This window comes from Poecilia reticulata, linkage group LG10 (genome assembly GCF_000633615.1).
Source record: "Poecilia reticulata strain Guanapo linkage group LG10, Guppy_female_1.0+MT, whole genome shotgun sequence".
Classification (NCBI taxonomy): Eukaryota; Metazoa; Chordata; class Actinopteri; order Cyprinodontiformes; family Poeciliidae; genus Poecilia; species Poecilia reticulata.
Window position 1 is genome coordinate 14403987 of NC_024340.1, and position 14367 is coordinate 14418353.

Here is a 14367-nt window from a genome sequence, read left to right on the forward strand (position 1 = left end):
GTTTTAAATTGCACTGCGCCTTACATGAATCCACATAAATTCATACTAACTTTAAATGCTTTATAATAATTTACAAGTTAATATTTAATAATGATAACAATCAATTTAACCTTTTATTCCTAATTTTCTACCTCTACTGTGGACCAAGAATATTTGTCTTTGTTAAAGACAAAGATTAAGAAACTTAATATTTATTTAAATAAATAGAATAAATAAATATTAAAAAATTATATTAAAATAAAACAATATATATTACAAATAACCAAGAAAAGCAAGATAGCCATTTAAATTAAATGAAATATGCACTTCCAATAAAAATAGTAAAATAAACAAATTTAATAAAAATTATAAAAAATAAAAAAAACAGATCATTCTTGTGTAATCTCCCACACAAAACTAACAAATAAGAATAATTTATGAGCTTAACTGTTTATTTTTTGTTTATATGTATTTATAGGATATATTTATACTAATACATTATAGTTACATGTTTATACTTGTGTCTAAACATGATCAATACCTTAATAATGTTCTATAGTTTTCAGCATAATAACATAAATATATATGTATTTTTTAAAATATATATTTTTCAGTTTTATGTACACATAAGCTAATAAGATGGAGTGGATTTCTGAAGAGAAAGAAAATGGTGAAAATGTGCCCTAAGGTTGTTAAAATATAGGAGCTCACGTCTAAGGTTTTAGGAGGAAATTAGAAATTACTCATGTTGTGTAAGAATGTAAACGTCTCAAGAAATACTCAAAACGATCATTTTATATACATATGTATTTTAAATTACAACATTCTGGCTACATATAAAGTTGTAAAATAAACATATAGTCTCACTTTCACTCACTAACAGTTGGTTTCGCCTTTGGAAACTGGCTGTTTCCTGTGTGAGCCGGTTACAGCAGGAGGCGGCCTCTTATCTGAAGCTGGAAAATATAATAACATTTCCACTTGTACGTTTGATAACATGAGAAACAAAACAACTAGTTTTGGCCATGAGGCGACACCGCCTGAGGAATCCCTGTTTGTAGTTGCGGGGAGGAAACTCACCATATATGGGCAGTGACGTCAGCCCCACGTGCCTTGAGTTCGTGAGAGATTCCAGACAACACTATTTCCCGTAAAGTGCGGAGGGGCGTGGCAAACCAATTCTCCGGCTTTAAGGGTTTACAACCTGACAATTACTCCCAGACTTCCGATTCTACATGGATGACTAGGAAGCGGGAGGTGCGGCTTGGACAACTTTCGGACGTTTTAACTCGATTTAATCAAAAGTCAAACACTTTTTCTTTTCCTTGCTCCCCTTCGGATTGAACTCGTTTGGACTCTACCGACTTACGGCAATACAGTGGGCTTGCCCCCAGTGTTTGAATTAACCCACAAGACTCATCCCGAAAGCTACGATCTAAAGGTTATATATACACACACAACCGAGGTTAGGTTCGGTTGCCGTTTCACAGAAAACCGGAGAGGATGTATCGAAACTTTGGGAGTCAAGGGAGAGGCAACCCGGCGTACGGAGGCAACTTGTCCGGGTCAAACTCCGCATCACTGGGAAGCACCAGCACGTCCACCACGCAGCAGGAGCAGGTAGGTGTGCGCTCACCAAACTGGGCTACAGGTCAGAGGTTGAACAGGTTTTCACACACAGGGGGAATTAGTGGTTTAAGTACTTTTAATGTAAAATTTCTTTAATGTGTTACATAAAAAACAATATATAACAGCGAGATATTTTGTAATTTTAGTGTGTGACTGTCAGATTTGAGTAGTAACTACTCAATTACATTTACTTGAGTAAAATTTCTAGACTCTGACACACCTGCATTTTATGTTAAAGTTTCATAAGTTTTTTATTGAAAGAAACTGATTTGAAAAAAAAATTCTTTCACCTGATTTTATTTTTGTTACTTCTATAAATTATTGACATTTTCATCTTTAAAATACCAAAATGTCCCCTTAGCTTTTTATTTTTGTCTGTATGATTGTCATTTTTAAATATTAAATGGTTAATTAATACTAAAGTAAACTTTTTACCAAATACTTTTTTACTCTTACTTGAGCGGCTTTCTTGGACGGCTCCTTTTAACTTTTACTTACGTAAAAATATGCTGAAGTAGTTATACTTCCCACCTCTAATGACTATATAAATTTTTATGTATAACGACAAAGTGACAAACTTTGGTTTTAGTTTTCTGCTACATCACAATGTTTATTCATTATCATTATTCCAGAAATTTACAATGGCAGGCAGCAGCCACTTTGTCCCAAGCCTGAATGCCATCACGACAAACCAGGACCTCCAGTGGCTGGTCCAGCCCTCACTCATGCATCCTCCAGGACCTTCGCGCTCACCGGTACCACCTTACCCATCCATTGTGGGGGCCGGGCCGATGGGTCCGCCGCCTTCCCAGTCCCATCTCATCAGACCCGGGGTCATAAGGGCAGCTGCTAATACCCCACCGTCCACAAGGCGCAGGAATGATGAGCAGGTAGGTTTGAGACGGTCAGAAACTGACATTTAGACAATAAATTGGCTTTTAGCACGCCAATTAAAAAAAAAACTTTTGTTTTTTGACGATGTCAAAACTTATTTATTACACAAAACTGCAATGGAAACTAGCTGATGCTACTGGCACAAACCACGAAGAAGAGGAAGAAAACAGGAAGTGGTAGGAGGATTGTAGCTCGTAATGTCTTTAATGACTTTACTTATTCATGTCTGATTTCTAATAACGTTTCTTAGTTAATGGAAACACTGCAATTGCAAAATTGTGTTTTTAGTCAAAGTTTTGTTCATATTTGTAATGGAAAAAGCAGCTATATATTGAATTAGAAGTAAAAATAAGATATCTGGGAGTTAAGGAGGTCAGAGGTGTGACCAGTGACTCAGTCATTTCTGTGTAACCTTCATGTAACATCCTGTAGCATTGTGTCACACAGAGTCACTGTTTTCTGAATTTCAGTTATTTAGAAATAGATTTTTCTGAGAAACTGTTGAGAACATCTCTAAGTCCTTGAATAGTTTTTATTCCCTAATGTAAACATCCTCTGTTTACTTTATGGTTATTGTTTACACGTGAAACAAAAAGCTTCCAGATGTCCGAGGGAATCTAAAACGTGGATCCCTCTTGTTGCAACTTTAACCCTTGTAGCTTCATTCATTTAGCAATTTCTCATTTTCAGCGGGCACTTGCTGATTGGCACACATCCACGTCACAAAGCTGCGATTTTATGGTACAGGAAGTACACAGTCATGTGACTCACAGGGGCAAGTCATTTTCTGTGACTCACCCTTGACTCACCCCAGGGGTCTGAGCATGAGTCATGGACCCAAAAGGGCAGGAAATATAGGGCGCAACTGTAATTATTCAGTAGGGTGTCGGATAAAGCTAGACTTGTCATGTTACAAGCACAAAACAAGAAGATGATACTGAGTTATTCAGCCGCCATGATTGTTATGACTCAGAGTCCACACATGGTGGTGGTAATTCTCCACTTATATGATCCAGAAGCAAGAAAATGCAACTCATCATTCAGCTCTTCTGTCTTTGCTCTTTGTCACATTTTAAAGATTAAAATCTTCTTACTATAGAAAATGTTGGAAACAACACTAATTATTTGTCTTTAAATAAGTAGGCTTTTTGCCTTCTCCACATATATCCAGCAACTTTAATGCACCAAAATCTGATTTTGATTAATTTGAAAAATGTGGCTAAATACAGCAAGTATTTCTCACAGAAGTGCTTGCTGCTTGAAAAAAAATCCTGATTTTATTGATTAAAGTTGACTAGATTGAGCTAATTTTTGTTTTAATTGATGCATAGAAAATTTGCTAAATTTATTTTAATAAGGCAAACCTGCCCTTTTTAAATTTTGGATCTAGAATAATTACAAACAAATCTGACTACTTTATTGTTGAGTAAATATCGTCACCTAAATGGAACCTATAAGAGAAAACAGATGGTAGGATAAAATATCTAGGGGGAAAAAAACACAAAAATCATAACTAGATGAAAAAAAGAAAGTCAAAAAGGGCATTTTAGTAAAGTTCCACAGCATAAAAAGACAAAGCTCATCTCATCTTGAGTTTTAGGAAAAATTCTGTCCAGAATCAGTTTGTGACTTTAAATGTAACAAATCTGCTTCTGAATGGCCAAGGAAGGTTGGTGGAATCAACAGCTCTCTCACTCTTTGGTTACCTAGCAACTCACTCACTCTTTGGTTGCCTAGCAACAACCTGCTGAGTAACTTGCAGCAGTTGAAGGTTTTGTAACTGTCCCTCATAACTGCTTAAAATATAAAGAACGGAGAGGAGTGAAAATAGAAAATAAGTACAACTTTAGAGTAATTTATGGATAAAACAAGAAATGGCAGTATTTCAGATATTTCAAACAAAAAACTAATCAATAATAATTGATATCAACTTATATGAAACTTATATTATTCAGCCATATTGTCCTATGATTGTTCAGTTATTGTTAAAAAAAACACTTGGAGGGTAACCCATAAAACCAGGTTGGCATCTTTTAAAAGTTTAAATGATTTTAACCAGGTTTAGATCTGAAACATGTGACACAAAAAGCAAACACAGAAGAAACTTGTAAGGGCATAAATACTTTTCAACAGCTCTGCAACCTATTTTCTGATATGTAATAGTTTGCATTTCTCTTTTTAATCACAGTTGTCACTTGAAGAAATGGAAAGACGCAGGGTGAGAAGGGAAAGGAATAAAATGGCAGCAGCAAAATGTCGCAATCGCCGCCGTGAGCTGACTGACTCATTGCAAAATGTGAGTAAAGATTTTTCAAGTGTCATAACACTTAATTCCTAAAAAGTGCAAATACCCGAGTCAGGCATGATTGAACTTGATTGTCCTCCCTTCCGGAGCAGGAAACCGATCAGCTGGAAGACGAGAAGTCACGTCTGCAGAAAGAAATAGCTGAACTGCAGAAGGAGAAGGAGAAGCTCGAGTTGGTCCTGGAAGCCCACCGTCCCATCTGCAAGATAGACGACTCTGATTCCGATTCTGATTCCACGCCTTCGCTTTCCTCTTTGGGAGCCATCAAACTGGAACCAGAGGAATCCATCATTCCAGGACCCTCCACGAAAAAGCCAGAGAAGCCCAAACCGAAGATAATAATCCCGGCCAAACCAGTGGTGTCCACCGCATCGGTCGTCGCCTCTGAGTCCGAGTCGCTCCACACACCGGTCCTCATATCGACGCCGTCCCTCCTGTCTTTCTCCGCCGGCATGGTTTTCACATATCCATCTTCCATGTCAGAAGCAGCAGCGCCCGGCGCGTCCCACCAGGCCTTGCACCCTCCGGCCCAGCAGCCCTGCGGAGTCGCCCATCGGCGCAGCAGCAGCGGCGACCAGTCGGATCACTCCCTGCACTCGCCGACCATTCTCACCCTGTGATCACCCGGCGAAACACTACAGCTGGTTCCGGTTCCAGCCCAAACGCGGGATCTCTGAGAAACGCTGATGGAAACAAGGACGATGACTGTTTTAGGCATTTCAAGACTATCAGCTGCTTCGTTATTTAATCTCTGATCTCAGCTGATAAGGCCTCGGGCACACGTAGCCGGGTTTTTATAAAAACGAATATCTCCCCTACACCGATTGTAAAACACAAATATCGCACACGGAACTGGATCTCTCGATCAGTTCCAGAAAAATTTCAATCACATGAACCCAAACAAATATACAACAGTACGAAGGAGTATCAGGGCCACACCAAGACTAAGTCTGTTACTACAACTTTACTCTCTATAATAAGATTTTATCCTTTTAATTTTATGACTTTATTCTCGTAATTTAAACTTTTTTTTTCTTATCCTGGCTCTAACATTCGTCGTACAAATACACTCTTAAGCTTGTTTTAAACATGCCAAACCCATAGGGTGCAGTGTAGCTCAAAGCTAAAGTCCATGTCAGCTAATCAGGTTGCTTCAAAACAACCACGACTTCCTGTTAGGATTTAAACATAGCGCCAAGAGGTTCATTTGTGTGGATATAATTTTAACTACTTTGAAACAGTGTATATTTATTTTATATAAATATACATGATAAAATACAGGCCAATGTTGATTGGGAATCATGTCAAACCAGGTTTGTGGATATATTGCTGCATTATTTCCTCAAATCTCCACTCTGGTTGGCTGAAAGGCCAAAATGTCTAAAAATGTTTTGGTTTTCCCAGATATCCGGCTACATGTGAACTGGACCTTGGATGGCATGAAAATCTGTGGCATTATCAGAATTTGAATGTTACACTCTTAGTTTTTTTTTACATAAAGTTGATATATTCTCTACTTTTTTAAGCTATAAGATGAAATGAATGTTTTTTTTTATTGGGGAAAAACTGCATGCACTATGTATAAAAGAAAATATACTCTAACAGAAAAAACTCAGGCTCTCTAAAAGAATAACATGAGAACTGAGTTAATGCAAGAATAATAACTATATTTTTATCTTTTTTTTACTTTGTGGAAGTTGTTAATGACCAATGGTGTGCTCATAACTACCAGCCTTACTGTGCGTGTGGATCCTTTTAGACTACAGATATTTATACAGTTTATTGACAACTAAGGCTGGACCGTAGGAGTTGATATAGAATAGATTATATAATCATCTATTTATTAGAGTTTTTAGAGTGTAATATATTTTTGGTAATGTTTAGATTTTCCTGTTTTGGTGGGCAGTGCCTTATTGTTATTTTTATATTCAGACTTGTACGAAGTCACAGAGAATAAAGAAGAAAAGTCTGCATGAAAAATTGTGTGATTTTGTTTAGTTTGATTATAATGCAGATATTAATGACAGAGTGATATGGATGCAAAGTTTCATCAAAATAGTTTGTGGTATTTACTGTGATTTTTTTTTTTATTACTACACAAAATTCAACGCAGCTAAAGTCTTCTGTCATCAGATTAGTTGCAGCACTGACTGCTATCGGAGATCCTTCCTATCCAAAGCATCACCATCTGCAGACGACTCTTTAAAGATATGATGAGTTACGACATTTAACTTCCACTTGGGATGATGAGAAAAAAGTGTTTCCGTTGCAGTTTTGCGAAATAAAACGATTTCTATACAGCTACAAAAACATCATTCTAGAGCCAAATCTTTTGATCACAAAATGAGTTTTGATGAAATTTTAAGTGAATTTATTTTCAAAATGTGGAATTATGCAGCTAGTTTTAGCACAAGAGTTACTTTGTGATACTTTCCAGCTCCAGTGTGTATAAAAAAATTAAAATTTAGTAAAATGAGCAGCAATGTGTCAGTTTAGTTCTAAAAATCAAGTATGATCATTCGATGCAAGTCAACTGCAACTACTTGCATAGAATTTAAACAGTATTTATCAGTCTGGCAGCTGATTTTTTTTTAATTACATTTGCTTTTTTTGCTGTATTTTAACTTCACATAGTTCGGGTCTTAATAAGTCAAAATGCACTGATTGTGGAAATACTTTCCAGAATAGTGGCAGACAATTTAGCTAATGAGAACGATCAATTCTGGCATTGATTAGGTAAATGCATTTAGACTTTTGCTGATGGCCGTTTCCTGACCCCGAACTCTCATTTCTCAAAAACTGAAGCCAGAGTCTTGCTTATTCATCAACATCTTTGATCGGAGCTGCAAAATGAGATTAGGGAGGCAGAGTCAGACCGAAAGCTCCAGAGTGGAAGGAGAAAATAAATATAAAAATCAGTGTTTGTGCCGCTGTAGAATGACGTGTGTGGATCACTAAGAGGGCACAAGCATCAACAGCCCTCTTGAGCCAAACCGAGATCCAAAAATAAAACCGATGAACATTCATGAACTGTTCCTGCGTGACAAACAGGGCGCATCAATCAAGTGAGGAGCAGAAATCAATCACCTATTCTGTGTCGTGAACATGTAAACATGAGTTCAAACTCAGAAGAAAAGGTCAGAACAGCAGAGGGAGTCAATATCGACTGTATTTAAAGCTCTTCAGTGCACTACGAGCATAGCCCACCAATAAACAACTGACGACAAAATAAATCTTCTCTAATCCATGTGCATCTATCTACGGTTTAAACCCAAAAACAGTTAGTAATTCTATAATTAACATAGATAAACCGAGATAAAGAAGAGTCAAAGATAGTCACCCGAAGGGTGCAGGTTAAATGCAAAGAAAGAAAAGAAGAATTGGAATAAAAATCATTAAAGTTTGTAGACCTTCCAGTTTCATACAAAGAGATTCCAGCTGGGTTTTTAAAACAGGATAAAGTAACTATTAGTTCTGCACTGAGAGAACTTTACCTTAACCTCTACCATGAACCAAAACTTAAACTATGCCAGAAATTGGCGAATTTTCCCAACTGCACTACAACCTGGAGTAAAAACAGTAACAACCATCATGCACATATGGCACTCCAATCCTGCCCTGAGGAAGAGAGAGTGCATAAAATATTACACATCTGGGCATCTATGTAGCAAAGGCCGATATCAAATCACCAGTGGACTAAATATGGCTCAAAACTGGATTAAAATTCATCATTAGATCTGTGATTTAATGATCTAAGACGAGGCTCTCCAGTGCATTAGAAAAGAAGGCTTCTACCAGTGTAGGCTAGTCCAGTGCATGAGATAAATTTATATTCGTGACCCAGTTATTGGTCCCATTTTTTTTTTCAACAGATTACTGAAAAAGGAGAAATCTCAGAAGATTCAATAGAAAAAACACTGTAAAACTTAGATACTTTGTCATCAGGTCCTGAAATTGGTCAGGTGATAAAGTTTCTCAAATCCTATTGTGGCACAGAAACGTTGCAGCATTCAGAGTGCCTTAAAGGGAAACCTCAGGATTTTTAAAGTTCAGTTAAAAGGTTATAAACATTTAATATCTTGTCTGTAAAAAATAAACCAAACTGGACTTTTACCCACAACACCAGTATCTCTAAAATGTCACAGTAGTTGATGGAAACGCTACTTTACAAACCTTTATAACATCATTTCATTTGCATCTGACATTTTTATATAGAATCGAATTATTATTTACCAACCAGACGAAGGCTGGAGGCGGTGCGTCAGCAATTATCTTCCTGTCTCTACACCTGATGCAACAACCAATTAATCACGTGATAAAATGAGTAATTCTGATGATTAATATTTTTTGAAAGGCAGTTTGGTTTGCAGAGACATCATAGTCTATTTTATTTATGGTTTTGTGTGGGTTTTAATTTTTGTTTTATTTATTGTTGTATTGGTTGTTGAATATTTAAAATCTCTTCCAATTCCAGTGTTAAGTGCTCTTTACAAAATACAATTTACATGCATTTTATACTCAATTTATTAATTGAAAATGGTCTCAAAACAACAATTTTATTGTTTATTGCAATAATTACTGGGAAAATTGATCGTTCAGCTAAATTTGTTATCATGACAGACTTTCTTGTACTAAGAAAATAACAAAATATTCTCAATTAGACAAACTAAGAGTGAAAAACAAGAAAAAAGTTCTCACTTAATTGGTTATATACTTTTGCCTTTTTTTTAAATCAGATCGTTACTCTGATTTGAAATATTTTACGTTAACTATGTTATCATCATTGAGCCTCCCAATAAGAAATCTAGATGCTATGATTAAATTATTCCCCTTTTAATGTGTATTTTGTACTTCCTGTTAGCAACAGGTTCTAACCTTGTTTTTTCCATCTCAAGATAAAAACTTTCTTTAAGCAATCTAATAGTATGTTAATGTACTTTTATGTACTTTAACAACTAAAATAAAATGCTTTTCTAGCCCTGACTAAAAGTGAAAGTACTAGAAATGTAATTAATATGAGTTACATTTAATTTCCCTTTGGGATCAATAAAGTGTTTTTGAATTTGAATCGAAATATTAGAGTCATATTAAATACATTTGAATATATGAGTCTCGTTTTCAGATCAAAAGCACCTTTTGAAAATATCGTTCAAGCATTTCATAAAAACCACATTTCCATTATTTAAAAAACATTAATTGGTTTGTTGTTATATTATAATCTTAAATGTTATGTTTTCATTAACAGTAAGCTGAAAATTATAATAATTAACAGAAATAAAGGCTTTCAAACACCCATATGTGTGTAATTAGTCTATATGTTTAGCGATAAAGTTCCTAAAAATCAATGGGCTTTTCAATAATATTCAAATTTATTGAATAGGTCTGTACATTTTTTTTTTACATATTTGACACTGATAGGATAAGAAATAAAATAATAATTAGATTTTCTGTCTGGAAAAAGAACGATCACGGTCTCTTGTTGCCGATACCGATCACCTGCATCTCATTTCGCAGCCTGCCTGTGCAGCTGGTCTCCTCTTTCCTTCACACTGCGCAAACGCGCAGCAACAMATCCTAAGCGATGTKGAACTATAACGCACTGAGTGAATGGGGACGTTTGCATGTTGCGGCGGAAAATTGAAGCACGTCAAAATGCATCAACATAACGAAGCTAATACGACATTAAAACAATGCCATACTTGACGGAGTTTGGCTACATCGAGGCTCACTGCAGTAAAAAGACATATAGAGGATCAGATAGCAGGTAAAGCAGCGCACAGCTACAAACACTCACCCGGATTAGCATGAYRGTCAGAAAGCTAAACAAATAACCCGCAAAATTATTYAAGTCTTCGAGATGCGATGTAAGACGCTGGTTCTGCTCTCGCTGTTGAACCGCTGMTACGCGTTACAGGTAGTAATATTTCACAGACGTAGCGCCGCTTCTGCTCCACCTGGTAGTGACTCTCACACCGAACCTCTGCTTAAAGCTGCAGCATCTAACCTAAAAAAATACATTTTACATACGTATTAAACTTTTGCTGTCCTAACATGAGACAGATAATCTCTAAAAAATAATCGATCTCCTCCCTGCTCTGCATAATTACTCCGCTCAGTCAGAAACAGCCACTCAGAACTAGCAGTAATCAGCTAGCCGCCATGCTAACAGGAAGTTTTCATTSAGTAACTCAGGATTGTTTATTGTAATGGAACCTGTATTTGCCTTTGAATGTTAAGTTTTATACTTGAATTTTTTTGGCAATGTTGAGAGGTTTTATTTTGGCTCTTTGCATTATTTAGCCTCTTCAGAGCCTTCATATGTTTTCAGTCTGTTAAAGATAGTATTACCGATAGCAGTACAATATGCAGAATGCCTGTTTTGTTTTTTTTCTTGGAAAAAGTTATTAAAAACAAGTTTTTGTCTAAATTAAGGTGAATTTATGGTTCCTTTTTCCACATAATGTAACCAGTAGTGTTTATGATAAAAAAATAATAATTATGTGATCGGTATCGGTGATCGGCCCTCACGGGTGATCGAAATCGGCAGGACAAAAACCTAATCGGCACCTCTCTATTAAGTGATTCCTTTCATGTACATGTGAAAAACTTATGCTATTTTCTGTTTTGATCATATTCTTTTACTTCTTTGTGTACAGTAGAATTTTATGTTGAAGACTAAAATATTTTATATCTCTATAGTTTAACCTCAATTCATGATCTTAGCATAATTATTTATTTTTTTATTCTACATTTACATGTTCCATTCTCAATAAACGTTTCATACAAGAAGATCATTGCTGTTGCACCACCTCCTTAAGAACCAGTGGTTCTTAAGGAAATAACCATTGTCTTCTTTGTAATAACGACCAACGCAAATTAAAAAAATGTTTTAAAAGCTTGTATGTAGAGTTTACATAAACAAATATGATCTTTTTTGAAATTTTAGTTGAGGAAGTCTGATTTGGTTAGAGTTTGTCGTTAGTGATTTGACAGATACAAATTTTAAAACTGTCCTATTCTGTTTTACAAATAAAATAAATGAATAAACTGTAAATTAAAGGATCTGTGTTTAACATAGGATAATGTAGGATTTCACAAGTCTGAGAGGTGTTAAAAAATGGCTGATCTAAGTTGCCAATAAAAGCTTTGAAATAGCCCTTTACCACAGTGTGAATGAGAAGTCAACTTCAGTATTTTAACAATTTCTAAAAATCGTTAAAATGTGTTGGACTAAAATGTGCAAAATGTTAGAGAAATGCAGAAAATATTTAGAGATTTGAAGGTTGGAAATATAGACTTTAGAATGAGTAGCTGAGTTTTCATCTCAAATGTGAGCAAAACTGTCAATATTCTGCTAATGTAAAAAAAAAATTTAAATTTTGCAACTGCGGTGTTTCCATATAAAAGGAAATTTAAATCACATGAATAGGTTTCATCACCAGATAAGTAATTAAAAAACATGCCACCATCCTCCAGCTACTTCCTGTTGTCTTTTTTGTGGTTCCAGTGGGAACATCCAGTTGTTGATCATGTGACTCTTTTTTTTATTTTCAGACTAAATATTTATTTTATAAACTAAATATTTAGCTCAGATCTAAATACCTAGAAAGTACGACAACTATTTATATTGCTACAAGTTAAATATTTAGGTCCAAATCAAATATCTAGCTAATATGCAAATTGGCTTGCCGATAAGGGGAAGTGATGTGAAAAAAGTGTTTCCATTGCAGTTTTTCAAAATTAAGCAAGTAGCTTCCTTTCCATTGTCCATACAATTTAGTAATTTGACATAAATTCCCTTAATGGAAACACACAATTTTGAAAAAACGCTTTTTTTTTCTTTTTATAAAAATGTTTTGGCTAGAATTATTTGGGGTTTTTTTTAGCATCACACTTCTCACATGATTTACAACCGGATGTTACTACTGGCGGAAACCAAGAAGATGAAAGCAACTGATTTTAATTGCGTTTATATTAAACTGAAACACCGCAGAAATTGTGTGGTTTTTTTCCGGAAAGTTTTGCGCACATTTGCATATTAAATATTTAATATGCAAAGATATTAGCATCTAATAACCTTTTAACATTTTTCTTTTTTTGATCCTGGAGTATCTATCCTTTAATGCCTCCAATTTAGTCCGTGGAGTCCAAAGCCCCTCCGGCGGCCGTCAGTCGTCAGGTGAGCACACCAGGTGGAGCTGGTCTGGACTTCCCACGCTGCCCGTGCTGGAGCTTCCGTCTCCCAAGTCCCGGGCCACCATGCAGGGTAGGTTGAGCTCCGTGGAGCCGCCCGGGCTGGAGTCGCTCCTGCTCACACACTCCTCCTCCAGCACCAGGCACAGCTCCTTCAGGTCCAGGTTCTCCTTCACCAGTCCGTCCTGCATGCGCTCCAGGTCGGCGAGCTTCTTCAGGTAGCCGCCCAGGTCCTCCCGCATCACCTTGGCGGCGTGGTGGCCAAACAGCTGCCACTCCCTTGCCAGCTTCTTCACCTTGAGCCTGTCGTCGTCCAGGAAGCAGCAGAGGTCCCGCAGCTCGGTGTTCTCCTCCTGCAGGCGCTGGTTGATGACTTTTAGTTCCCTGATTTCCAGGAGGTGGCCCTGCAGCTGCTTGTTGACCTCCTTGATGAGCCTGCCGCGCTGGATCAGAGCGGAGATCTTTTCCGACTCCTCCTTACGCAACCGGCTCACCAGCTCCTCTTTGGAGCAGGCCAGCAAATCCTCATCAGAGACCTTTGACAGCTCTCTGGTTATGATCTCACCTTCACTGCCCATTGTGAGCGAGAAAACCTATGGAGTCCCTGAGAAATTATTCAACCCCCCCACAAATGTTGCTGTATTTGATGCTCAGCTGAGAGTTTTCACATCATCCGCTTCTTGTGTCATGTGATTTCTTTATTTAGACTGCTTTCTTCAAGGCCTTAATGAGGTCGGGTGTGAGGATGCACCTCAAGCTCCGATTAATGTCAGTCCATCATCATCATCATCATCATCTCAGCAGCAGGCTGTGTTTTCCAAAGGCCTCTCGGAGCTCAACAGCCCGTTTTCTCGAGAAAACATCCGCCCTGTGGAGGTGCTTATCTCCGATTGGGTCCGCCGAGATTATACCCCGCTACCCACGGATGCAAAACCTCGCAGATGTTGTGGGTTTTCAGGTCAGCGGCATCGCGTCGTCAGGCTCTGCTATGCTTCGGTTGAATGGAGGCAGATTTCCGTGGACGGAGCGGCGGTGTCTTCTACCGGGGGCGGCACATTATATACATATATATAAAAAAACAACAACAAGCAAACAAAAAAAAAAGGTAAAACAGAGAAAAAGCAAATGAGATAAAACGGTCTGACTCGACCCGTTACCTGTTCATTACAGGCGCTTCATCCTCCGGAGCTGACCTGCTATCACAACAATGTCTGCCTCCACCAGTTTAACGAGCCTGCTGAGCTGCGCGTGAAGCTGCAGCGCTACCGGAAATACACATAGGAGACCTTCAAAGTAAAAGCGCTATCGAATGATTCAGATAGAACAACTGGACTATCTGAAGATTATGCAAATTAACAACTTAAAAG

General features: G+C 37.2%; 3 protein-coding genes across 4 annotated transcripts in view; 2 read left to right on the plus strand and 1 right to left on the minus strand.

The window, feature by feature from the left end:
• The window catches only part of fibpa (fibroblast growth factor (acidic) intracellular binding protein a), a 28130-nt gene that overhangs the window by 4769 nt on the left and 8994 nt on the right, over positions 1-14367 (plus strand). The window lies entirely within an intron of this gene.
• Positions 635-8085, plus strand: fosl1a (FOS like 1, AP-1 transcription factor subunit a). The gene is made up of 4 exons (XM_008420800.2): positions 635-1599; positions 2241-2498; positions 4691-4798; positions 4900-8085. Exons 1-4 carry the CDS (start codon positions 1483-1485, stop codon positions 5425-5427), a joined length of 1011 nt encoding a protein of 336 aa, XP_008419022.1. The 5' UTR covers positions 635-1482; the 3' UTR covers positions 5428-8085.
• The window catches only part of ccdc85b (coiled-coil domain containing 85B), a 37908-nt gene continuing 36361 nt past the window's right edge, over positions 12821-14367 (minus strand). For both annotated transcript variants that reach the window (XM_008420802.2, XM_008420803.2), the window contains 2 exons: positions 14158-14262; positions 12821-14039 (listed from right to left, as the gene is read on the minus strand). In XM_008420802.2, coding sequence (XP_008419024.1) covers positions 12976-13578 — 603 coding nt within the window. In that variant the 5' untranslated portion in view covers positions 13579-14039; positions 14158-14262 and the 3' untranslated portion in view covers positions 12821-12975. The remainder of the gene's footprint in view (positions 14040-14157; positions 14263-14367) is intronic.